The 27,500-nt window shown below is 43.2% G+C and overlaps 1 protein-coding gene across 1 annotated transcript in view; it reads left to right on the top strand.

The window, feature by feature from the left end:
• The window catches only part of elmo1 (engulfment and cell motility 1 (ced-12 homolog, C. elegans)), a 151,109-nt gene that overhangs the window by 96,262 nt on the left and 27,347 nt on the right, over positions 1–27,500 (top strand). The window contains 1 exon segment of the mRNA XM_084079644.1: positions 23,160–23,323. Within this exon segment, the coding sequence (XP_083935770.1) occupies positions 23,160–23,323 (164 nt within the window).

The raw sequence follows: 27,500 nt of genomic DNA, 5'->3' as shown, positions 1-27,500 counted from the left end.
GGGGTAAAATTGTGACGCTTTATTCATTAACGTTTTGCTGGGGGACCCCCTGGTACCCCCCCCCCCCTCCCCCCCTCCCCCCAAGGACCCCACTTTGAGAACCAATGTTGTAAGAAATAGCATGCAAAAAATCGGCAGAAATGTTGACGTCCTCACAAGTATTGTGCTACAAAACGTGTGTGTGTGTGTGTGTGTGTGTGTGTGTGTGTGTGTGTGTGGTGTGTGTGTGTGTGTGTGTGTGTTCGTGTGTGTGTGTGTGTGTGTGTGTGTGTGTGTGTGTGTGTGTGTGTGTGTGTGTGTGTGTGTGTGTGTGTGTGTGTGTGTGTGTCAGCCCCAGGGAGGGGGGTGGGGGAGGGGCGGCCCAGTCCCGCTGAGAATGCCAGAAGTGAGCGTTGCTAATAAGCGCGCGGGGGAATCATCAGCCATTAGCATCATCAAGCTATCAGAGCTGATAAAGAACAAGAGCACGAGAACGCATTCATTCTCCGTTGCTGTCAGGACAGAAAACCTCTTATCTCTCTATTTTTAACGTTTGTGTGTTTTTTCGTAAATCGACAACGCCCCTACACTAGCATTGGTGGAAGAAGTACTCAGATACTGTATTTTACTTAAGTAAAAGTAGTAATACCACAAAAACACTCTGTTACAAGTAAAAGGCCTGTGTTCAAAATGTTACTTGTGTAAAAGTGCGAAAGTGTTGGCATTGAAATATACTTCATGTACCAAAAGTAAAAGTACTAGAATATTTGAAAATAAGTAAAAAAAAAAAAATCATATCACGCAAAGATTTGGCGGACCCCCTGTGGTAACTCTGAGGACCCCCTAGGGGTCCCGGACCCCCTGTTGAAGACCCCCTGTACTAGCACCATCCTCTCTGGTCTCTGCTCCACCGTCTCCCTCGCAGCGTATCCTCGTGTGTCTCTCAGCGTAGGCAAAATGATGTGCTAAGAAGGGGAGTGAATGTGCATCATTACTAAGAGAAGGAACAAAGAATTTGAATTGTTTTGCCGTTCTCTGGTGTGTTAAATTAACCCCATAAGGGTTACTTACACACCGGGTGGTTCGGGTTCAAAGCTCTTTGCTCTTCCGCATTTAAAAGTGTCCCCGTCTCATTTCCAACGGCACTGTAACGCTATCAAACGGCCTCTTGATAGATTCCAGCACGGAGAGCCGTATAAATATATATTTAAAAGAATATGTATTCAAAGATTTTCATGATTAAAAAAGAAGCAGATCTACAAGCTCAGGACTTTATTCTCAGATCAACAGCATACTCTGTGAACCACTCGTCGACTACCTTTTTTCACTGACGAAAACTAAATAAACTAAATAAAAACTATAAGCTACGCCGACTAAAACTAAGACTAAATATGTTGACAATTTCGTCAACAAATAAAAACTAGACTAAAAGGGACGAATGGAGAAGAGATCCAACTAAAAGACAAGTCATTTTTATGCTTGGTTGCGCTTGGGTGTTAATAGCAGATCTACAAGCTCCTGGAGGGCAGGAAGCCAGGGAATACAGCAGATGTATCTTTCCTTAGTGCTTGAGAGATGGTGAGACAGACAGACAGACAGACAGACAGACAGACAGACAGACAGACAGAGACAGTCTGCACACAGCTTTTTCCCTTCAACAGACATCCATATACATGAGAACAAAAGAATGTGTGTTTAAGAAGGTGTCAGACTCATTATGAGGCGAAAGGTGATTTGACCAGTTGCTCAAATTAATTAGCATCATAAAAGCAGTGATCATCAAAATAATTCAGCATTTTAAATGCCCTTCTTTGTCCCTCTTATTGCCCTGGGAATCCCCTGAAAATGTACTGTCTTGGCGATGGCAGGACATGTGAAGTTTTGAAGTGGCACATCTGTAGATATGGTGTGTGTGTGTGTGTGCTTGTGTGTGAGGGTGATTGCAAGATAGAGAGACGGTATATATGTCGTCATTGTCGGGCAAAAACCTTGTATCTCCATATTTCAACTTTGAATGCCTTACTTCGTCATACTGTACTGAACAGTGTCATAAAAAAGCAGCAACAAAAAATATGAGGATCTGCTATACTTTTGCTGTTGTTTTGAACAATGTAGAAAGAGAAAGTGTGGTTAAGTGTGTCTGTGGGGTTTCTAAAATATTTAACCAATGAAAAGTCTTGGATCCGTTAGAACACACTACAGGTATTTTTTTTTTTTTTTTTTTTTACATTTCTTGAAAAGTAACAGTTTTGGACATTCCAGACTTCCACCCGACAGGTGTAGTGTGTGTTGTGTGTGTGTGTGTGTGTGTGTGTGTGTGTGTGTGTGTGTGTGTGTGTGTGTGTGTGTGTGTGTGTGTGTGTGTGTGTGTGTGTGTGTGTGTGGGTGGGTGGGTGGGTGGGTGGGTGGTGGGTGTGTGTGTGTGTGTGTTGGGGGGGGGGGGGGGCTACCTGTCTACAATAGTGTGCGGTTCAGACGTCTCGTGGCAGATCCTTCCCTACAGTCAAGAAACTCTCTCTCTCTCTCTTTCTTAACCCATTCAATCCGGGAACGCATCTCACGTCATTTTTTAAATTTCTTTGGGATATTCAAAAATAGCATAGATACAGTACGCGCTATGAGCTTGTAGATCTGCTATTTTTTTTAAATGTTTGCAAATCTTTGAATATAATATTTTTTGAATTTGTAAAAATATTTTGTTCCAGGAACCTCCCCAGAAGCAAAGGAGTTACAAATGTTTGCTTTAAAAGACATAATTAATATTCAAAGATTTGCAAAAAAATAGCAGATCTACAAGCTCGTAGTGCCGCGCTACAAGCTTGTACATCTGCTATTTTTTGAATAGCTGAAGTATAAGATAACGGCTATAGCTCCAAATCTAAAAAGAAAAAATGACACAGATGCGTTTTCCCCGGATTGAAAGGGTTAACAGCTCCCGGAGGGAATTATTTTAATAGAGGGAGAAATAGGCTGCCTTTCACCGCCTCTCTCGTCCTCTCCCCCCCGAGAGAGAGAGAGAGAGAGAGAGAGAGAGAGAGAGAGAGAGAGAGAGAGAGAGAGAGAGAGAGAGAGAGAGAGAGAGAGAGAGAGAGAGAGAGAGAGAGAGAGAGAGAGAGAGAGAGAGAGAGAGAGAGAGAGAGAGAGAGAGAGAGAGAGAGAGAGAGAGAGAGAGAGAGAGAGAGAGAGAGAGAGAGAGAGAGAGAGAGAGAGAGAGAGAGAGAGAGAGAGAGAGAGAGAGAGATGGCACTTTGGCACAATGGTCTCGTGCTTGTCTTCGCGTTGCAAACGGAGGTATTATTATCGGAATGGTTTTGAATGGATGGAGCTGCCTCTGTGCTCCACCATCAGCCGAGAGAACTTGTCAGGGAGGCCTTGACAGCCCGGGGTTGGAGGAGGAGGAGGAGGAGAAGAAGAAGTGGGCATCTCGTTAGCGCTGCAGCGCGCCGAACATATCATGAAAAAAAAAATAGCAGGTAGCTATTTTATGCTATACGGGGGCCGCCCCGGGGGCTTGGGTTCGAGTCCGGGGTTGTCGTTGTCATCTGTCTAAGAAGAACGCGGTGTCAAAGAACCCAGAGTGAAGTTTTTTTATGGGCTGATTGTACGCAGGTTCGGTTTCGTGTCAGTGTCTGATGGAACGCCAACGACATTTATTTCCAGGGTATTTCATCACTTGTTTCTTTAAAGTCAAACTATGTTGAATCCATATAGATTTTTTTTCAATCACATTTATTACACGGCTTGGTTGAATGCTTGATTCTGATTGGTGAATCACTGAATTCATCGGCGTGTTTATTTTTGAATAACGATCGCTGAACTCAATAACACACCGCTGTCTAATCAAAGACTCAGAGCACCTGGCTCATACAGTATCAATCTGCGCTGCTTGATTTAGTGTCGTGTCCAACATGGCAGCCATGTAAACAAACACACCATGTCATTTACAGCATTGGTTCTCAAAGTGGGGTCCGGGGACCCCCAGGGGTACTTGAGGGGGTTCCGGGGGGTCCCCAGCTAAATGATGGATAGGAACTAAATGGACCCTTATGGGTCTGTAACTCTGAGAGTGTACAAATGGAACCAAATGGACCCTAACGGGTCCATAATTAAATGGGGGTCCGTAGCCTAATGCACGTCAAACTGGGGGTCCTTGAAATTAAAATGGTTGAGAATCACAGCTAGAGACGTAAAAATCTTCTCTTATGGGCGTCCCTGGCTTATCTTTTCAAATGGGGGTCCGCGGGCTACTAAGTGTCAATTTGGGGGTCCTTGACACGAAAAGGTTTGAGAACCACTGATTTGCAGCAGAACATTTTGAACACATTTGAAGCGAGAAATAGACAATGCTGTTGCTGTAACCGGATATTGATTCTATTTTATCAACACTTCACATAGTTTTCCTAGGCGACCGCATTGCACCGGATTCACCCGGCACGAATGAATGGAATACTTTCATTTGAGCCTTATGTGAAGGTAACACATGCTACAACAACATATATATTCATATATTCATTTCCATATGATGTTTTGCCAAAGCAACAGGGAGCCACTGGAGAGCGAGCTAAACAGCCGCAGGCATAAATGCATATCAAACTGGCCATCTTTTCAATTGAAAAGGTCGAGACTGTACTTCAGAGTCTGTAGAAAAGTGTGTGATCTCTTGGCTTTGCCGACAGGACAGACAGACAGACAGACAGACAAACTGACTGTGTTAACAGTGTACAGAGCTCCTGTTGACTCAGACAGGGCCTGCTTTTGAAGTGACAGCCAGCAGGGAGGACAGTGTTTGAAGTGCCACGCTGCCTGTGTGTTACGATGATGACCAAACGCTGTGCAGCGAGTGGCTTTGCACCGTCCGTCACCCACCTGTCTGTCTGTCTGTCTGTCTGTCTGTCTGTCTGTCTGTGAGTCACACCACTCTGCTTTTTCTGTTTGGTTTTGCCGTGACACGGGACGGTGGGTGGTGGTGACGGAATAAAACATGTACAAACAAACATGTCCTTTCGATGGGAATTTACATTTACCTCCCCCTGTGGTCTCCTGATAGATAGTTTTTTAGACCAGTGAAAGAAACCAGTGTTACACATCCATTAGCCTGTCCCAGCGCGTCTTATATCTGGTCTAGAGGGGCGGATTCAAAATCTCCGGAGAAAACAGCCGGGAGCTCCCATTGGTTCACCGATCTGTGCGCCCGCCCCCGCCCCCACCCCGCCCCATGCCCCTCGTCCTCCGCCCCCAATATGCAGCATTGAGAGCCCTGACGTCACAACATTTGGAGCGACGCCCACTGCACTCTGGTTGGTTGGGGGAAATGAAAGGTTGACTCCCACTTCCTCTATGCCAGGAATGTCAACAGCTTGGTCCAGGCTTTTTTTTGTTTTGTTGTTGAGCAAAACGCAAAGGAAAATAAAAGCCTGGAGATGGAGGCTAACACATCCTTTAATGCAAGAGTTCCAAAGTTTAATGGATGGTGTGTCAGGGCATTCCACATGTTGGTGTCAGAGCAGTAGAATGAGAACTTTCCCATGTTTGTTCTAAGTTTGGGGTGGTACCAGATCATGGTGGCTCCCTCTAGTGGTGTGGCTGTGAGGTGTGGCTTTGGAGAAGTAGTTATGGTATACAGGTATGATGAGGGTAGAGGCTCTATGCACAGCAGCCATATTATATTGGGAATGAATTGGGACCCTTCCTTACTTCCTTCACAGGTGTTACCAATGATAGCAATTAAGGCTCTGTTCCATTTAGTGTGGCATAGTGGTTGTCTTATTTTCAAGGACCCCCATACAACATAAGGGGCCATTTGGGAACCAAAATGGAGTGTTTCTAGTGAGCCAACATGCACGATATCAGCACCCTGACCAGAATGGAACAGAGCCATTCATTAGTATCATTGGTAACACCTGTGAAGGAAGTAAGAAGAGGCCCAATTCATTCCCAATATGGCTGCTGTGCATAGAGCCTATTGAGGGGGCACTGTCTCTTCGTTTTTTTAACGAAATTATTTTTGCTTAATTGCCCAGCCCTACAACACCACAACCAACTCTTTAGTCTCTGTCTGTCTGGCTGGCTCGTGATAACACAGAGCCCAGGCCTATATGCTTCTCCATTGTCTCCCATTTTAATGACAGCGTGGTCAGGCTTTAGAAGGAGGGAATTACTGGCACAAACATGGCTGCTTTTGGGTCGGCTTCACAGAGAGGGAATGAATTACCTTTTAGTGAAATTAGCATTTCAATGGTGGGATAATGGAATCCCGTATCCTCCTCCTCCTCCTCAGCTCCTTATTAAAGCAATGGAGCACTCGCAGGCAGCCAATGGCGTGCGTGTGTGTGTGTGTGTGTGTGTACGGTTATATATGTGTGTGTGGGGTGTGTGTGCGTGTGCGTGCGTGCGCGGGCGCGGGCGCACTCACGCATGTCTGAGTGTGTGATGTCGGCACTAGATTGCTGCCGTGCTTCGTTCGTGTATATATATCGTTTCTGTCTGGGGGGAAACCTCATATGTCCAAAACTGTTACTTTTCAGGATTTCAAAATTCAAAACGGCAAAAGTAGCAGCAGATCTACAAGCTTTTGTGTGACGCTGTAGTAAGATCATGTAGGGCGTTAATTTGCGAAAAAAAAAACACAAAAAGGTTGGTAAATGGTGCATTTATATAGCGCTTTTATCCAAAGCGCTTTACATAGATTGTGCATTACATTCACCAATTCACACACACACATGGCAGAAGAAACCATACAAGGCACCAAACCTGCTCATCGGGAGCAATTAGGGGTTCAGTGTCTTTGCTCAATGACACTAACTCTGGGGGGGAGCCCGGGATCGAACCTTGCGGTTCCCATCCAGCCGCCGCTCTACCGGCCACTCTACCCCCTGAGCCACTGCCGCTCCATATAGAATATGGCAGAGGTGTTCAACAGGGGGTCCGGGACCCCTAAGGGGTCCTCAGAGCGCCAAATCTTTGTGTGATAGAATATTTGTTTTTACATTAACCTCCTGAACCCTACAGTAGCATCCCTATGCTAGGGGAACTTTAGCCGAAAATAGCCGATCTACAAGCTCACAACGCCTCGCGCTGCGAGGCGTTGTGAGCTTGTAGATCTACTATTTTCAGGCAAAGAGAGGGGGGGAAAAGAGCGGAGTAAGTACAGAGTGAAAGGTGATTTAGTATTGAGGGTTTAAGTGGTTAAATGTCTGAAAGTACACATTAACATGAAACCAGCATCTATGAAAAGCAACACATGTTTATGCAATATATAGTGGGGGTCCCTGCTTCATCACTCTCTCAGAGAGGAGGGGGGTCCTTGGGCTGAAAACGTTGAAGACCCCTGGAATACGGAGATAAGAGGTTTACTGCCCCGACAACAACGATAATGTGTGCGTATCCATGTGGATTATACCTAAAAAACCCACCGTAAGGTTAGACGCGTCCGTCTCTAACTACAGGAACACACTACAGCGACAGTTCGGCCCCTCGCTCGCCGTGGCAGATTGGGTTTTTGATTGCTTTCGGGGTGGGGGGGGCGGGACGGGGGGGGGGGTGGGGGAGTGGCAGGGGAGAAAGTCATTATTCCGCGATTATTCCCTGATTAACGAGCAACGCGCAAACCCCGTAGAGCCTCTCTCACTATACCGCCGCCCCGCCCGTCTCCCCAACCCGTCCTCCTCCGTTCCGCAGGGGGCTGAGTGGCGGGCGGCGGCGCGGCGCCGCCGTTGACGGACAGCTGGTAAATGATGTCATTAGCGGGGCCCTCTTTTAGGTAAATGGACCGGCGGTGACAGTCGATTGGTCGGTCGTCGAAGGGCTGGAGGACGGCAATTTGTCACGGGCTTGAACTTCCATCAGTGATGGATGAGAGGAGAGAGAGAGAGAGAGAGGGAGAGAGAGGGAGAGGGAGACTCCAGGACTCGGGGAAGTTGTCCTCTGTCTCTACATGTCCTGTCTGCTAGAGAGAGAGAGAGAGAGAGAGAGAGACGAGGAGGAGAGGGTGAAGGAGTGTTCTAGAGCAGGGGTCTTCAATGTTTTCAGGCTAAGGACCCCCTAGCTGAGAGAGACATGAAGCAGGGACCCCCTCTATATTGTATAAAATTGTGTTTCAGATGAACTTGATTTTTTTTTACTTGGTCTGCTCTTTTTTCCCTCTACACCTATACCTCTTGGCCAAAAATAGCCGATCTACAAGCTAACAACGCCTCGCGCTGCGAGGAGTTGTTAGCTTGTAGATCGGCTATTTTTGGCAAAAGTTCTCCTCAGAATAGGGATGCTAGGGTTCAAGTGGTTCATGTAAAACATAAAAATCATATCACACAAAGATTTGGTGGCCCCCCTGTAGTAACTGTGAGGACCCCCTAGGGGTCCCGGACCCCCTGTTGAAGACCACTGTTCTAGAGCAGTGTTTCCCAAACACTGGGTCGGCACCCATTTGTGGCTCACGGACACATCTATAGGGGTCGCAACTTGTAGATCGGCTTACGTAGAGACGGGGAGACCCCGTGTTATACTGAACAAACACTCATATCATAGCAATGATTACTATCAGAATATTAACTTTTTAACTAAAAACTAATTTAGTTTTGAACAAAAAAGATCATTTTCATAAAGCACATTCATTTACAAAACACGGATGACAGTGCTGTCGAACAAGTCTACGCAGCCATCCATGAAATCTATGAAAAAGTTGAATCTGCGTCACAATTTTATGTAGTTGGGGGGTCCTTGCTTCATCTCTCTCTCTCGGCTAAGGGGTCCTTGGCCTGAAAAACGTTGAAGAGTGTTTGTTCACTAACGGGGATCTACTGTTTTGCAAATACACCCGTCGAGTGCCATAACCGTAGATCTACGTGTGTTCAAATTTTATTATTATTTTTTTTTCCACATGTGGCATATCTTTTTACCGCGGTGAAAACGAGCCATTTCGACGGGGCGATCACTCTGCAATGGCAGGATCGCGTTAGAAATGTTATTGTTCCAGTCGTTAGACGGGACCCTCGACCATCGCGCACGCACCCTTTGTTTACATCCGGGTCCGCGTGGAGGCTTCTACAGCTCTAAACGGATCAGTGTAAACTATATAGAAGCGCTGGCACTGGATGTATACCCTGTTTTAAAAAACCTCTGGCACTTGATGTGATAAGAGTGGGAGAAGCATCTGTGTCATTTTTAGATTTGAGCTAAAAGAGCATTATTTTACACTTTGGCTATTCAAAAATAGCAGATCTACAAGCTCATACCGCGCTATGAGCTTGTAGATCTGCTATTTTTGAAAAATCGTGAAAATGTATGCAAATCTTTGAATATATATTTTTTCAAGCGAACATTTTTAACTCAAATCTTTGCTTCCGGGGGGTCCCTGGAACAACATATTTTGAGAAATACATATCATTTTGGGGGTCCTTGACATGAAAAAGTTTGAGAACCACTGACATAGTAATATAAGTTTTTTCAAAAAAACTGGTAGGATTTAGAAGACATTTTGTAGAATCAGCCTCAGGTCTTGATGTGTTAATAAACAGAATGTATTTTCAAGTCAGTCAGCAGAGAGAGAACTCATACGGCATACACAGGATTAACAAGTGATGAAAGAAACGAGCAGACGCAATTTGAAGCTGATGAATGGCTACTCTCTTCTGATTGAGTGAAATTGGCAACTGCACATGAAAATGTATTTTCTATTTATTAAAGAGACGGAGAGACGGGGAGACCCCTGTGACTGAACACACACTCTATAACAGTGGTTCTCAAAGTGGGGTCCTTGGCAGGGGTCCTTGGGGGGGGGGGGGGGGGGGGGTCTTGATGCGATGCGACGCATTGTGAGCTTGTAGATCTGCTATTTTCAAAAGATTTGTATACATTTGAATGTGTTACTTGTAACAGATTATTTCCATTTTGCAGTATTGATACTTTTACTTAAGTAGAACATTTTTAAAGTAAACATTTTTAAAGTAGAAAATGCCAAAAATAGTCTTGTTAAAAATAGAACACGGCCCCCTAAAATAATACTGCGGGAGCTATTGACGTCATTTCTCCTCTAACCAAGGTGCTGGCTGAGCACCCACCAGATGGGAGGCTGGGGAGGGGGGGGGGGAGGGGGGGCGGGGTCTCTTCCTAATGACCGCTCTGTTGTGAAGGGACCGTGCGGCGCTGTTAAACGTGATGAATATTCGCGCCGTTAATTAGCACAAGTGCAGCCGCCGCACGGCACGGACCACAGACACGATTGTGTTTTTTTTTCTCTTTTCTTCCTTTCCTTTCCTTCTGTTTTTTTTTTTTTTTTTACTGCCTCAGAGAGAGAGACGCAGCTGCAAACGAGGGAATATTAACGCCTTAAGACCGGGAACGCATCTGTGTGTCATTTTAAGATTTCTTTGGGCTATTAAAAAATAGCAGACATACAAGCTCGTGGTGCGGCACCGAGTGCCGCGTCACGAGCTTGTAGATCTACTATATATATATTTTTTTTACTCGTGAAAATGTGTGCAAATCTTTGAATATATATTTTTTTTTACTCAAATCTTTGTCTTCTAAATCCTAACTTTTTTTTTTTTTTTTTTTTTTTACTAATGTTGCTATAATAGTCGTATTTCATGTCAAGGACCCCAAAAATTATATGTATTTGTCCCCGGACCCCCCTCCCCCATCTCAAAATATGTTGTTCCAGGGACTGCCAGAAGCAAAGATTTTGAACTAAAAATGTGTATATATATATATATTCAAAGATTTGCACACATTTCCACAAAAATAGCAGATATACAAGCTCGTATGAGTTTGTATATCTGTTTTTGACACCGATGCGTTCCCGGTCTTAAGGGGTTAATGAACGCTCCCCATGCGCGTAGGTAGGCTACTCTCTGGAGGCCTATGTGTGCGTTAGCATGCGCGCTGAACATTATTACAGCGGGGAGGGGGGGGGGGGGGCACACCGCCACAGTCATAATACTGTCTCCATTTGTAATGGACAGATATTTCCACTGTCCTCCCAATGTCATGTCCATTTTACCATTGTTATTACAAACACGGGTATAGAGGGTAAGGTAGTGATCCTATGTATAGAGGCAAAAAAAAAACAGGTGGGATGTCCATTCCATATAGGCCGTTTTGCTTGTGTATTTATTGAAGTATTGCAGTTGATATATACATCAACGTACCAGTCGTATAATACCAGTGTGGTTTCTGTAGCACTTTGAGTGTTGCTTGTCTGTGGCTCTGGTACAAACTATGACTCCCTGCTACCTTTTTTTCATTCCGTTTTTCATTCTGTGTGCGTGTGTGTGTGTGTGTGTGTGTGTGTGTGTGTGTGTGTGTGTGTGTGTGTGTGTGTGTGTGTGTGTGTGTGTGTGTGTGTGTGTGTGTGTGTGTGTGTGTGTGTGTGTGTGTGTGTGTGTGTGTGTGTGTGTGTGCGTGCGTGTGTGATGCATAGCACCTTAGTCATTCGTTGTCATGTTTTTGTGTAGGCTTGTTTTTCTAGATGAGTGCTTTTCAACTCTTTTCACATCAAGGTCCATTATCTGTATTGGGCATTTGAGCCACGGAACCACCGTTTGATGACGTTTAGACTCTCAGAGCCAAGACTTATTTTGTTATGGTTGGATATGATTTTCAGCATTCCATGCTGTGTTGATGTTGGTACCAATAGGAGAGATAACAGGCAAAACGTTGATCAAAATAACAATAGTCTCTCTATGCACAGCAGCCATATTGGAAAGAAATTGGGCCTCTTCTCACTTCCTTCACAGGTGTTACCAATGATACTAATGAAGGCTCTGATCCATTCTGGTCAGGGTGCTGATATTGTGCGTGTTGGCTCACTAGAAACACTCCATTTTGGTTCCCAAATGGCCCCTTATGGTGGGTGTGTAACTCTGAGAGTGTACAAATGGAACCGAATGGACCCTTACGGGTCCATTTGGTTCCATTTGTACACTCTCAGAGTTATGGGGGTTCTTGAAAATAAGACAACCACTATGCCACACTAAATGGAACAGAGCCTTAATTAGTATCATTGGTAACACCTGTGAAGGAAGTAAGGAAGGGGCCCAATGCATTGCCAATATGGCTGCTGTGCATATAGAGCCTATTCTTCTACATTCTCTACTGTAATTGTGTAGACTTCTTGTCAATTAAGTAATGCAGATGTTTAACAATAATTTAACTCTTGAGAGGGTATAATGAAACCAAATGGACCATTACGGGTCCATTTGGTTTCATTTTACGCTCTCAAGATCCTGTGATCCTAGTTTACCGAGGCAGTGTGGCGCTACACTGTCTCTCTGCATTTGATCAGTGATGGAAAAAGTACTGACAATTTTTTACTTAAGTAAAAGTATCAATACTGCAATATAGAAATACAAGTAAAAATCCGGAATTCAAAATGTACTTGAGTAAAAGTACAGAAGTATTGGCATAAAAATGTATCAAAAAAGCACCAAAAGTAAAAGTACTCATTATGCAGAATGTCCCATTTCAAGTTTTCAAATGTATTGAAATCTTTGGAAAATAGCCGATCTACAAGCTCACAATGCGTCACATCGCAACGCATTGTGAGCTTGTAGATCTGCTATTTTCAAATGGCCGAAATGTATATAGGGCTGAAGTGGTTAATGTATGTTTTGTAATAATAATCAAAATCGACAAAGTAACTAGTAACTAAAGTTTTCAAATAATTGTAGTGGAGTAAAAGTACAATATTTGCCTCTGGGGGTGTAGTGGAGTAGAAGTAAAAGTACTGGAAATTGGAAATACTCCAGTAAAGTAAAAATATCTCAACATTGTACTTACGTACAGTACTTAAGTACGTGTACTTAGTTACTTTCCACCACTGCTTATTGTAAGTCTCTCTGTCTGGATAAGAGCATCTGTTAAATGCCTAAATTGTAAATTGTGCGAGATGAGTGAGTGGGATGCCTTTGTAGTAGGTGCTGTAATTTCTTGTGTTCTCTGCTATCGTGTTACAACAAAAGATGAAATAGAAGAAGACAGGCAGCAGCAGCAGCGCTATAGTTGCCTAGAAATCCAATAAGCTCAGATATTATGCAACGCTGTGTCTCGCTGTTGTTATTTACGGCGAGGCGATGACTCATCAAAATGGAGCCTAAAGTAGATGCTCACTTGTCAGACACGTGCGTGTGTGTGTGTGTGTGTGTGTGTGTGTGTTTGTGTGTGTGTGTGTGTGTGTGTGTGTGTGTTTGTGTGTGCAAACTCATTAATCAGAACGTCCCATTTCTCACATTTTCTAAATGTTTCAAATAGACAAAGTATGGAATGGGGCTTATTGTTTGTTTTGTAATAATAATCTACAAATCTACAAAGTCACCTTTAAAGCTATAACTATCACAATGCTTCACAATGCGACACTTTGTGTGTGAGCTTGTAGAGCTGCTATTTTCACTACTTGTGTGTGACACCCTTAGGGCATTCATTTACAAAGAAAACATTTTAAAAAGTTGAAATGTGGAGATACAAGGTTTCTGCCCGATAACGATGTAGATCCGATTAAAAAATCCCTTAGCGGCAATACTCGACTCCAACTGATTACACAGGTTAATCCGGAGGATTAGCGCAATGTTCTGGGAACGCACGAAAAAAAAGGAAAAAGAAGATATTTTTGGCAAACCGAATGACCTTGGAGCAACACAGGTGACTCAAGGAGGAACACGACAGAAAAGCGATTCCCAACCTGTGGGGCCAGGGCCCACTGGTGGGGCATGAGGGTATTGCAATAGGCCCCCCCATATAATTCGGCAAAACGCTATACTGTAGGTCAGGGGGTGCCCAAAAGGTATAGATCGCGATCTACCAGTGGACCACAAAGGCTGTGCAGGTATAGACCACATGACATGCCCCTAGAAATACTAATTAAAATATGAAGAAAATATTTATAAACAAAACTCCTCCTTTTTTTCTTTGAATTAACCCATTAAGACCTGGAACGCATGTGTGTCATTTTTAGATTTGAGCTAAAAAAGCATTATTTTACACTTTGGCTATTCAAAAATAGCAGATCTACAAGCTCATAGCGCGGCACCGAGTGCCGCGCTACAAGCTTGTAGATCTGCTATTTTTGAAAAATCGTGAAAATGTGTGCAAATCTTTGAATATATATTATTTTAAAGCGAACACTTTTAACTCAAATCTTTGCTTCTGGGGGTCCCTGGAACAAAATATTTTGAGATAGGGGTCCGTGGCCAAATACATGTCAAGCTGCGCGGAGCTTCAGTCTGACATTGGCTCCAGTGTTGGCGATTACAAGGGGGAGGGGATTAGAATTGCTTTAGAATTTTCCCCAAACCAATCACAAGGGATCCCCACCTCCGACTCTCATTGGACGGTACTTTTTGTACCGAATAAATCCTAGGTTCACATTTACAACAACAGACCAAGAGATGCAGTCCACTCAAGAGAGTGGGCGGGGTCTATGGTTTGGAACGAGGCTAATATAGGACCCTATAGGGTCCAGGAAAGGTTGGGTCAAACCTCTGCAGTAAGACAGCACAGTGCCGTCTCAGGTGTGCAAATGGCAAAGTGTGACGGCAGAGCGTCTGAACTGTGTCTTTTTGGCAGCGCTGTTAGAAATGCTGCGCCTCATGAGCTCAGCGTTCACCCAGGGTTCTGTATGTGATGTTGAGACATTGGCAGACGGTGTACTTCTTTCTGTACATGGAGTCACTGGGGGAGATCTGTTCCTGTTTTTATAGTATAAAACTAAATAAGTCTATCTATCTACTCCATCATGCTGAGATGTTGCTTGCCAAAAAAGAAACTGAATAAAGTGGCTGCGAGTGAACCTTAATATGCGAAACCTACAGCATTTTGTTTTGTTTTGTTAATGGTATATACATGAATGATGGTGCAAGGGAGGTTGATTACTTGCCTCAGTTGCCTGCAATGTTTCACCAACTTTCGCCACGTTATCCATTGCAGGACAGAGACAGACAGTCACTGTGCTTGCTTGTATATCCACGACCCATACGAGTTCGGGTCCCTGTGTTTTATTATCGTCCACTGGGTCCGGCTTGGTTCATATTCTATCACTTCGGGACCCCGGTTCTGTTTACCATAACACCCGACCCGAGCGAACCAGACCTGTACTCAGCTCGAGCGCTTATTAGGAGATCGCAGTCAGCTGTGTAAACCTTAATTTGTGCTCCGCCGTATGACGGTGTTGTTGCGTATCGAAAATAGCAGACCTACACGCTCACAACGCGGCGTTGTGAGCGTGTAGGTCTGATACTTTCAACGTGCGACACCATCGCACGACGAATAGGCTGCTCTGCCAGATAACTGCAGCGCACGGTGCGACATAGGAGCAGCAGGCTGTGGGGAATTAAACCACACTGGCATTAAGTCAGATCATGATAAAAAACTTTAAATGATTATGATTTAATGTTGTACTACTTTATCCAAATAATAATATTAATAATAGGCTTTAATGATAAAATAGCCTAATAATATCAGCGTTTTCCCAATCGGCCACGGTGGGCGGTGATGTTTATAAATAACGGCCTATTAAACATTTTATACGGCCAATGGCCGGTAAATACCGGCTAACGGAAACACCGATTATACTCATTTACGCACAGATGCGTTCCCGGTTTGAACGGGTTAAAGATCCCTGCCTTTTGCAGGGTACTCTTTTTTTGTAACATTTCCAGGGATCCCTGGAAGGATCCCTGCCTTTTGCCTCCTGTAGAGAAAGCAGGTGTCCAGGCCTAGCGCTAGATTTACACCCTGCAGGGACCATGGGGGCTGCTGCTTTATAAATGCAGCCTCAGCAAACTGCCTGCCTGCCTTCCTCTCCTCTCCTCTCCTCTCCCCTCCCCTCACCTCCCCTCTCCTCCCCTCCCCTCCCCTCCCCTCCCCTCCCCTCTCCTCCCCTCCCTCCCCTCCCCTCCCCTCCCCTCCCCTCCCCTCCCCTCCCCTCCCCTCTCACAGACAGACAAGCACCATTTTTCGTTCTCGGATGGGTGGGGGAAAAAAAACTCGCCGTTACAATTAGGCGAGGGCCACAGCTCGCCATCGTCAGGTCACTGGAGATTCATCACTCCTCCTGTCCGTCGCTCTTTTTAATTACCACCTCGCACCGTTGCCTGTCAGATGTACAGTATACACGAATCCACGGAGCGCTGCCCTGCGCGCAGCCATTGCTGCGGTGTCAACGCTCCGCGGACGCGAGACCGCAGCAATGGCCGCCTACAGGCAGCTCCAGGCAGCGCGTCTGTGGATTCGTCTATACACACACAAACACATACACACACACACGCACACACACACACACACACACGCACACACGCACGCACGCACGCACGCACGCACGCACGCACGCACGCACGCACGCACGCACGCACGCACGCACACACACACATGCATGCGCACACACACTAAAATAAAGCTAATGATTACCGCACAAATACATTTTCCTGGTAAAAATTGCAAATGATAAACTTTATTTGTATAGCAGCACCTTTCACGACATGAAATGCAGATCGAAGTGCTTTACAGGGTCAAGAATGTAATGACAGAAAAAGTACAAATGATTTAACAATAAAGCAAAAAAAAAGAAAAGAAAAAGCATGAAACAACATTAACCCATTAAGACCTGAGGCGATTCTTAAAAAATAGCAGATCTACAAGCTCGTAGCACGGCACTCGGTGCCGTGCTATGAGCTTGTATATCTGTTATTTTTGAATAGCCCAAAGAAATCTAAAAAATGACACAGATGCGTGTCATTTTTAGAAAGCTAAAAGTAGTATGACGAAGTCGGACATTCATTTGCGATAAAAAAAAAATTGAAATATGGAGATTGAAATAAGGTTTCTGCCCGACAGAAAGTTTTGTCCATGATTGGTACATTTTTCAGTTCTACTTGTCACTGTCAGGGAATTCATAATCACTGAGTGGGGACTGGTGACACCATGACACCATGACAGGAGCAGGAGTGACAATAGGCTGCTGAGCAGTGGTGCAAAGTAACTAAGTACATGTACTCAAGTACTGTACTTAAGCACTGCTACTTACTGTACTGTAAGTACAATTTTGAGGTATTTTTTACTTACTACTGGAGTATTTCCCATTTTCAATGCTACTCCACTACATCTCAGAGGCAAATATTGTACTTTTACTCCACTACAATTATTTGAAAACTTGAGTTACTAGTTATTTTGCAGATATATATTATTACATTATAAAACATACATTAACCACTTTTGGCCATATTTTATACCTAGGCTATTTGAAAATAGCCGATCTACAAGCTCACAACGCGTCGCAACGCGACGCGTTGTGAGCTTTTAGATCTGCTATTTTCAAACATGTTAGTACTTTTACTTTTGGTGCTTTAAGTACATTTTGATACCAATACTTTTGTACTTTTGCTCAAGTAAATTTTTAATGCCGGACTTTTACTTGTAACAAGAGTACTTCTACATTGCAGTATTGATACTTTTACTTAAGTAAAACATTTGAGTACTTTTTCCCCCCACTGCTGCTGGTGAGTGTAGGGACGGACCATGCAGCCAGCCACTGCAGTTGTTTCATCAGAAATAATTCAGTTTCCTGGAACTTTAATTATTCATATATGTGCTCAGCATGCTATTTATAGTAGCCCATGCAGTCAAATTCCCCGGTAGATGCTTAACCCATTAAGACCGGGAACGCATCTGTGTCATTTTTAGATAAAAAAAAATAGCAGATCTACAAGCTCATAGCTTATAGATCTGCTATTTTTGAAAAAACGTGAACATTTGTGCAAATCTTTGAATATATATATATTTTTTTAAGCGAACATTTTTAACTCAAATCTTTGCTTCTGGGGGGTCCATGGAACAAAACATTTTGAGATGGGGGTCCACGGCCAAATATATGTCATTTTGGGGGTCCTTGACATTTTGAGAACCACTGATATCATGGCAGCATGATTATTTTTTTTTTTTTTAACTGTTTAGAATTTAGAAGACATTTGTAGAATCCCCCAGAAGCAAAGATTTGAGTTAAACATTTTCACTTTAAAAAAAATAATATATATATTCAAAGATTTGCACACATTTTCTCAATTTTTTGAAAATAGCAGATCTACAAGCTCGTAGCCAAAGAAATCTAAAATTGACACAGATGCGTTCCCGGTCTAAATGTGTTAAACACTTTCAACCTGGCGTCTTTCAACCTATTTTTGGGTCCAGAATTCAGTCCCTTGTTATTCAGCTGGTGACAGATGGGCTGGGAATGTGTTTTGTTTTTTATGTTTTTTTTTTTGCGGCTTGTTGAAGCTTTGAGCTCACTGAAACGTATGAGATGTGGAACAGACTGCATGCAGGAGTTTGACAGGAGACATGGTGGCGGAAATACACTAAAGTACATTTACTCTGTGTTACTGTGCTTAAGTACAATTTTGATGCATTTTTACTTTACTTTGAGTATTGCAATTTCTTGCTTAATTTACTACATCCAGAATCAAATGTTGTAGCTTTTTTTTTTACTCTATACAGGACTTTTTACTAGCAGAGTATTTCTACTTTGTGTTTTTTACCACATTAACCCTCTAGTCTCAGTGAAACAAGACTTTTCCGGCTTTTTTCCCCTTTTACACCGAATCTCTTATCTCTCCGCTAAAAATAGCCGCTCTACAAGCTCAAAACGCGCCGCAATGCGACACATTTCGGCTTGTAGATCTGCTATTTTTGGCGAATGCCCCCCCCCCCCCCCAAGTGGTTTAGTGAAACAATGTCTGTGAATGTACTCAGAGATGGCGAGCAGACGGCAGACGGCATAATCTATACAGGACAGACGAGAAGAACCCAGTTGGGTGTTTCGTCTCGGATCCGTCTCGACAGCCCTGTGTGTGTGTATGTGTGTCGGTGTGTTTGTGCGTGTCGGTGTGTCTGTGTGTGTGTGTGTGTGTGTGTGTGAGAGAGAGCCGGAATCCGATTGGATGAATGAATCGTGCAATCTGCGGCACCAGGAGGGATCGCTAACGAGGCTGAGCCACAATCTGCGCCTCGCTTGTCATCACTTGTCGTCTCTGTCTGTCGGTTTGGAAACCTCATACTGTATGTCCACAACAGTTACTTTTCAGGATTCAGAGTCGAAACACTTGGCTTCACGCCACGCTTCGAGGAGTGTTCATTTCGTCGACTAAAACTATGACGAAAAATGTTGGTCGGCCACCTTTTTTCACTGACAAAAAATAAATAAAAAATAAATAAAAACTAAGCTACGATGACTAAAACTAAGACTAAATATATTGACAATTTCGTCAACAAATAAAAACTAGACTAAAATGTTAGTGAGTGGAGAAGAGATCAAGTAGAACTAAAAGACAATTCATTTTATGTTTGGTTGCGCTCGGGTGTAGCGCTCTGAAAATAGCAGATCTACAAGCTCACAAAGCGTCGCAGCGCGACACATTGTGAGCTTGTAGATCTCTGCCCGGCGACAGCACAGCAACGTCATACTGTACTGACGATTTTTTTTTTTTTTGGGGGGGGTGAACTATCCCTTTAACTACAAAGAGGATAACGGTGCATGTTTGAATTTTAATCATGCAAAAAAACGCAGGTAAATTCATGGCGTGCCATTGGTTGATGAATGAACGGACGGCGCAGCACCGTCTAGACGGCTGGGTCCTTTGATGATAATCAGCAACGAGGGTCTACCTACACCCCCCCCCGTCCCCCCCCGCCCAAAATACACGGAGGGGGGGAGGCTGTGATCATTACAATCACAACAGTCCCACTTTGGGTGTGATTAATATGGGATCTAATCTGGTATTAAGAGCCAATCAAAGGAGCGGAACAGACGGAGAGAGATTGCGTCGGCGGGCACAGATATAAATTCAGCTCGTCCGTGAATTTGTGCCTCCAGACACGTAGCTCTGTTTAACCCATTAAGACCTGGAACTGTGTCATTTTTAGATTTGAGCTAAAAAGCATTATTTTACACTTTGGGCTATTCAAAAATAGCAGATCTACAAGCTCGTAGCGCGGCACGAGTGCCGCGCTACGAGCTTGTAGATCTGCTATTTATGAAAAATCGTGAAAATGTCTGCAAATCTTTGAATATATATATTTTTTAAAGCGAATATTTTTAACTCAAATCTTTGCTTCTGGGGGTCCCTAGAACAAAATATTTTGATGGGGGTCCCTCGCCAAATACATATAAGTTTGGGGGTCCTTGACATGAAAAAGATTGAGCACCACTGATATAGAAACATACGTTTTTCAGAATACTGTTGAGATTTAGGTCAGGAGACATGTAGAATCGGCTTCAGGTCTCAGTGGGTTAAGATCCTGATACTTTGTGAGAGTAGTCGAGGACATTTTTGGTTTTAGCGCCTGCTGCTGCTGCTGCCGCCGCTTGTGGAACTGAAGGCTTTTATTCCGGCGTAGTCTAACGGCTAATTAGTTCTAGAGACTCAGTACAGCGATACATCACAGAGCCAGAGTCGTTTAGGTTACTATGAGTATTTTACCGTTCCATTCACAGCTCTCTCTCTCTCTCTCTCTGGGCTTGGCTCCAACCCTGCTTTAAAGATTGTGTCATCATCGTGCTCCTATAAAGCAGGGAGGGGGGGGGGGGGGGGGGTCTGCAATGTTTTCCACTTTGCTGAGAGAGAGGATGAAGCAGGGACCCCCACTATTATATTGTATAAAATGTTGTTGCATACAGAGGCTATGCGAGTGACATCATCGTACCCAGAAGTTATGCGGGTGGCAAAAAAACAACTTTCTGGCCTTTACAGCCCCATACATCCAAACAGAAAAGTCCTATCTGATTGTATTAAACAACATTAAACTCACCAACAGCTGCACGGAAAGCTTGAATTATCCTCTTTCTATCTGCAAAGTCTTTGTTTCATAAAAAACCACAGTAGAGACATGTTATGAGCTACTTTCTGTCAATGAATTCCGTGCAGGTGATTAGTTTTCTAAGTGTCAGAGTTTGGAAGCGCTCGTTTTACAATAACACAACGTCCCGCTGCCTCCTGCATTATGTGACATTTAGAAACAGGTGGTACGCAGGACCGTTGAGTGATTTCCAACGAGCGCTTCCAAACTCCAATGTTTTGCCACTCAGTCTAGATAAGGGGGCGGGGTGTGACCGGTGGAAAAGTGACGCATGTGTATACTCTCTATCTCGATTGACTACTGTAATGCACTATACTATGGCATCGACCTCTCCCTACTCAGGCGTTTGCAACTAGTCCAAAACACTGCTGCTCGCCTTCTTAGAGGTATCAAAAAATATGACCACATCACTCCAGTTTTGGCCTCCTTCCATTGGCTTCCGGTAAAATACAGAATTGATTTTAAAATTCTATTATTTGCTTTTAAATCCATCAATGGTCTGGCCCCCTCATATATGGCTGAACTTCTAACTCCCCATAACCCACCCAGAGCACTAAGGTCTGCAGTCGCTGTTGACTGTGCCATCAAACCTAACCCTCAAAACCAGAGGTGATCGCTCTTTTGCTGTGGCAGCCCCACAGCTGTGGAACAATCTCCCCCTCCACGTCAGATCTGCTCAGTCCATCCAGATCTCTAAGACCTTACTTAAAACTCACCTCTTCTCTATGGCCTTTACATCCACATCCAAACATAAATGTTACTGTTTTTTTAACTCTTATCAAATCGCTTCCCTACCCTCTGTATAAACCCACATAGGTGTAATTATACAACATACAATATGCTATGCGTTTTTTACACCTCATTATGTGTTTTTTGTGTTCTTTTCTTTTTTCTGATTTGATGTATTTTTGCTTTGCTTTTTCTGCTTTTTACCTGTGCAGCACTTTGGTCAACTAACGTTGTGTAAAAATGTGCTATATAAATAAAGTTTGATTGATTGATTGATATTAAATGTTTATTTTCTTTCTTTGGAGAAATTCCATGCAACTGGCATCAAGGTAGAGCGTTAATCTGAGAAAAGCAACGCACATCCACTCAATCCTTAAAAAAAAATAAGGTCCGCACACTGGATCATGCTCCAAGCTTTGGAGCATGATCCAGTGTGCAGACCTTATTTTTCTCTTCAGAGCTTATATCTGGCCTAAAAAAATTGCCCGGCCCACCCCGACCCCCCAAAAGTTCGGCCGAGGCCTGAGAAATATGTGACAAACTGGGCCCGACATGACACGGCCCGATATTTTTATGAACAGCTGGACATTGAAAAAGTTTGACTACCAACTGCTCTAAAAGTTCTCCACCGAGAACGTGCTGCTAGCGGTCCGACGTTAGAACTCTTCTTCATGCGCCCGCTGCTCCTCCGCCGTGCCTCTCGAGGCTGAGAGTCCGTCGGAGCGGATGAGCTCCTCCAGACATGATAAAAGCTACCTCGTTAATCCTGTAGGGAACGGGATGGCGTGTTCTCTCTGTTCCCTCCGACTCAACGGAATGAGGACAGGGTGGTTTGGTTGCTGACCTCGCTGTCCTCCTTGTAAAGCACTCTGTCTCTGTCTGACACTAACACGAGCACACATGCACGCGCACGCACGCACGCACACACACACACACACACACACACACACACACACACACACACACACACACACACACACACACACACACACACACACACACACACACACAACGTTTGTATTATTATACCTGTGAGGACAGTCAGGACCCCAACACTTTTAAGAAAGTGATTTTATGGACGTATTTTTATTTTATTTTTGTTGTTACCATAGGCTAAGCCCAATGCCGAAAAATAGCTGATCTATATGCCAAATCTTTTTGTGATAGGATTCTTTTTTTACTTTAACCACTTTTCTGAGGGGAACATTAGCCGAAAATAGCTGATCTACAAGCTCACAACGCCTCACGCTGCGAGCTTGTAGATCTGCTATTTTTTGCAAAAACAGGTTTGTTGCAGAGGGGAAAAAGAGCCAACCAACTACAGAGCCAAAGGTCAAATTTACTAAGTATTGAAGGTGTATAGTCTGAAATAAACAAAAAACATAAATTTACACTGATAGTCTATGAAGTTATCTATGAAATCTATGAAAACCATGGTTCATCTGTCTCTTGGCTAAGGGGTCCTTGGCCTGAAAAATGTTGAAGACCCCTGTTCTAGTACTTGTGGGACATTTGGTCCTCCAAAGTGATAGTAATACACACGCAACGCAGTGTTTTTCATCCCCTTCTGGCTAGTGATCTCACCCTGTCCTCTCCTCTCTCTGTGTTCCTGCCAGGTAATGCAAGTGGTGCGGGAGCAGATCATGCGCGCGCTGACGCAGAAGCCTAACTCCCTGGACCAGTTCAAGAGCCGCCTGCAGAACCTGAGCTACACCGAGATCCTGAAGATACGGCAGTCAGAGAGGATGAACCAGGAAGACTTCCAGTCGCGCCCCATCCTGTGAGTAATGATGGACTCTCTGTTTTTTAACTACGAAGCTTATAAACCATTAAGACCGGGAAAGAATCTGTAATGTTTTAGATTTCTTTGGCTATTCAAAAATAGCAGATCTACAAGCTCATAGCGCGGCACTCAGTGCCGCGCTATGAGCTTGTATATACAGTATGCAATTTTTTGGGAAAAATCATGAAAAATGTGTGCAAATTTTTGTATATATATATATTTTTAAAGCAAACATGTGTAACTCGAATGTTTGCTTCTGGGGGATTCTACAAATGTATTCTAAATCCAAACAGTTTTTTTGAAAAAACGTATGTTGCTTTAATATCAGTTGTTCTCAAACTTTTTCATGTCAAGGACCCCCAAAATGACATTTGGCCACGGACCCCCATTTCAAAATATTTTGTTATAGGAGAGTTCACATTTTTTTAAATGTTCGCTTTAAAAATATATATATTCAAAGATTTTCACAAATTTTCAAGATTTTTCAGAAATAGCCGATCTGCTATTTTTGAATAGCCAAAGAAATCTTAAAATGACACAGATGCGTTCTTGGTTGTCAAGGGTTAACCCAGAACCTGAAACCTTTTTCCACAAGTTCTGTCCGATCTGACCGTCTGCCGATAGATCGGTCATTATTTGACGACATCGGTATCGGCAGTCGATGTGTCCTGATTTTTAACCACTTTAAAATGTTCAGTTAAAAGTTCTCAATTTTTTTCAAATTGATCGAAAATGTTGCACTTTTTGACAAAATACAGCTCAAAAGCGGTATTCGGTGGTCTAGGACTCTAAAATCAGGATCTGAACTTGAACTAAAAATTCTGGCCTCGGTCAGGCTCTAGTTCTGTGTTTTTTATTTTATTTTAATTTTGACAGCTACATTAGAACCACAACCATCCCTGGCGGTTGAGGGACCTCAATTAAAGGATCTGCTGTTTAAAAAAAAAATCACCTTCATCTTTGAATATACTTTTTAAAGCGAACATTTGTAGCTCAATTCTTTGCTTCTGGGGGATTCTACAAATGCACAAAATCATTTTACAAAATAATATGTATTTGGCCGTGGACCCCCATCTCAAAATAGGTTGTTCCAGGGACCCCCTAGAAGCACAGATCTGAGTTAAAAATAAATATAAAAGAAGTCGCTTTAAAAAAATAAATATATATATTCAAAGATTTGCACAAATGTTCAAGATTTTTCAAAAATAGCAGATCTACAAGCTCATGGTGCGGCACTCGGTGCCGCACCATGAGCTTGTATATCTGCTATTTTTGAATAGCCCAAGTATAAAATAATGGTTTAAGTGGTTACACAGATGCGTTCCCGTGTTGTAATGGGTTAATGTATGTCAACTGGTGCTGAGATACAGGCAGAAAAATGTCCGTTTTCCAATGGTTTTGTTGGCGATGTTGTATAGAGAGACAGACTACACTACATGTTCCTGACCTGCTATTGAACCCCACTGTGAAGCCGTGAGCCGGTGCGAGGCGTGCTTGACAGGCACAAGGAAATACTGCAGATAATTGTGCAAGTATTTCAAGTATAGCCTCGTTTCTGAGCAGCTCTTTGACAAGGTGATTCATGTGGGGAAAAAAAGCCACTCCGAAAGCGGACAAAAGCATTTACATGATGTTACCACGGAGAGAAAGATGACTTTCACTCAACCCGTTTCCTCGCTCTCTCCGCGACTGAACCGTCTCTGAATTGTAAAGGGCCGCGCCGCCATTGTGTTCTGTCCGCTCGACACATTTGGGGGAAATGGAGGAGTCATGCTTCAGACTTCTCGTGCCTTCAGATCAGGAAGCGGGCCGCGCTTTACCCAATCAAATGTAGTGGGCGGGATTTACTGTCTGTGCTCTGCTTCCCACTGAAAACAAACCGAAACTCATTTAACAATAGCGTCCTCGGAGCAGACAAAACCACGGAAAGATATTCACATTTTAACTTGCTCTTTCATCAAAAAAACAAGTGGGCTTATAACCAAAACCATCCATGATCTCTGGGAGGAGTGGTGTTAGTGTTCCGTGTAGAAATATTGTTAGTGGGAATAAAAACATAGTCGCACCACCGGAAGTGAAAGGCTGAAGGCAGACCAAAACCCCGGTTTCCTTGCGCACAGGTCCACCATATAGCCTCTCCCAGAGCCAAGTGAAAGAGTAAAAAACAGCAGAGGGCGCTGATCCCAGATTGGTTGTATTCATAATCTACTGTAAATGTGCAAGGTAACTAGTAACTAAATATGTCTAAGCTAAGTAAAGGTACTTAGTTACTTCACACCACTGTTGTGTGTTTTAATGGAGTAGCCAGCACTATCGAAAAAAATCGTTGGACTGGAATGGGGGAGCTGTCTGTGGCAGTCGATTCTCAACCGACCGGGGAAGAAGGAGGTTTTTAACTCGGTCAATATCGGAAAAAAGGGCAGAGATCAAACTCCCAAGCCAATTATATGGCCCGCCTGTGGTGTTGTGTAAGCAAAGTAAAGGTAATCAAAGCCAAAAGGATTTCAGGGGAGCTGCTAAAGATCGACTGCAGTGCCAGGAGAGAGGGAGAAGGAAAAGTTTCCGACGGCAAAGAAAAGTCAAAGAAATGCAATTTTCGCAAAAACTGCCCTCAGTAAGGGAACGACACATGGGGGGACTCATAAACAGATGCAGATGTTATGTTATAATGTTCCTCGAAAACTTTAGATTAAGGCGATATTTTGATTAGAAACTAGCTTTTTGAAAACACACTTTCAATTTCGGGTCCAGTAAGCAATTATGCCGGTTTGAGCAAAAAAAAAAAAACTGCTGGTTTTGCAATAATGTGTGAAGTTTTTTCCCTTTCACGTCAAAATACTTGATCAACCCCAAATGATCCCGGCTTATATAAACATGGACTAATGAAATATTCATGTACTGTAGCTCCTTGTTTCATAAAAATGCTGAGGTCACATTTATGAGAAAGTGTTAACCCATGCAGTCCGGGAACGCATCAATGTGTCATTTTTAGATGTCTTTGGCTATTCAGAAAATAGCAGATATACAAGCTCATAGCGCGGTACCGAGTGCCGAGCTATGAGCTTGCAGATCTGCTTTTTTTTTTTTTTTATCGTAAAAATGTGTGCAAATCTTTGAATATATACCTTTTTTTTTAAGCGAACATTTGTAACTCAAATCTTTGCTTCTGGGGGGTCCCTGGAAAAAAATATTTTCTGATGGGGGTCCGTGGCCAAATACATATAATTTTGGGAGATCCTTGACATGAAAAAGTTGGAGCACCACAGATATATAGCAACATACGTTTAAAAAAAAAAAAAAAAATCTGTTAGGATTTAGAATACATTTGTAGAATCCCCAGAAGCAAAGATTTGAGTTACAAATGTTTGCTTTAAAATAATATATATATATTCAAAGATTTGCACACATTTTCCACGATTAAAAATGTTTTTGCAGATATACAAGCTCATAGCGCGGTGGGCTATGAGCTTGTATATATATCTCAAGATATCTCAAAATGACACAGATGCTTTCCCGGTCTCAATGGGTTAATGCAAGACTTTAGCTTTAAAGCAGTCTCCAGCAGATTGCAACATCAAGGGGCCCAAGACTAATTCCTTATTGATTCCACAGTCCTTCCTTCTTAAAAAAAAAAGCTGTACAATATTTGCCACTTCATGAGTTTCAGTAAACATCCATTACTCCACAAGGAGGCTACATTAGGCATGCTGAGCAATTAACAGAAAATATATTGAAAACCATTTAATTGACTTTTTCGGTTGTTGTTTTAGTTGTTGTTTTTTTTATTCTCATACAGTGTATCGTCTCTGTCGGGGTGGAAACCTCATTATGTCCAAAACTGTTACTTTTCAGGATTCAAATTCAAAAGCATCAAAAGTAGCAGATCTACAAGCTCGAAACGCGGCGCGAAGCGACGCGTTTCGAGCTTGTAGATCTGCTACTTTTGATTCTTTTGCGTGACGCTGTAGTATGATCAAGTAGGCCGTTAATTTATGAAACAAATATATATAGAAATTTAGAATATGGAGATAGCAACCATATCAACAAATTGCCATACGTTTTGGATAACCGACGCATTGCGAGCTTGTAGATCTGCCATTTGTACTTGTTTTCTTTTTTAATAATGGTTCTTTAATCGTAATCGAGGCAAGTTTGAACTAATCGTGATATTGAT

Source organism: Gymnoscopelus microlampas, assembly GCF_963454915.1.
Source record: "Gymnoscopelus microlampas genome assembly, chromosome: 15".
NCBI classification, from domain to species: Eukaryota; Metazoa; Chordata; class Actinopteri; order Myctophiformes; family Myctophidae; genus Gymnoscopelus; species Gymnoscopelus microlampas.
Note: the sequence above shows the minus strand (reverse complement) of the source record. Positions and strands in the feature narration are given on the sequence as shown.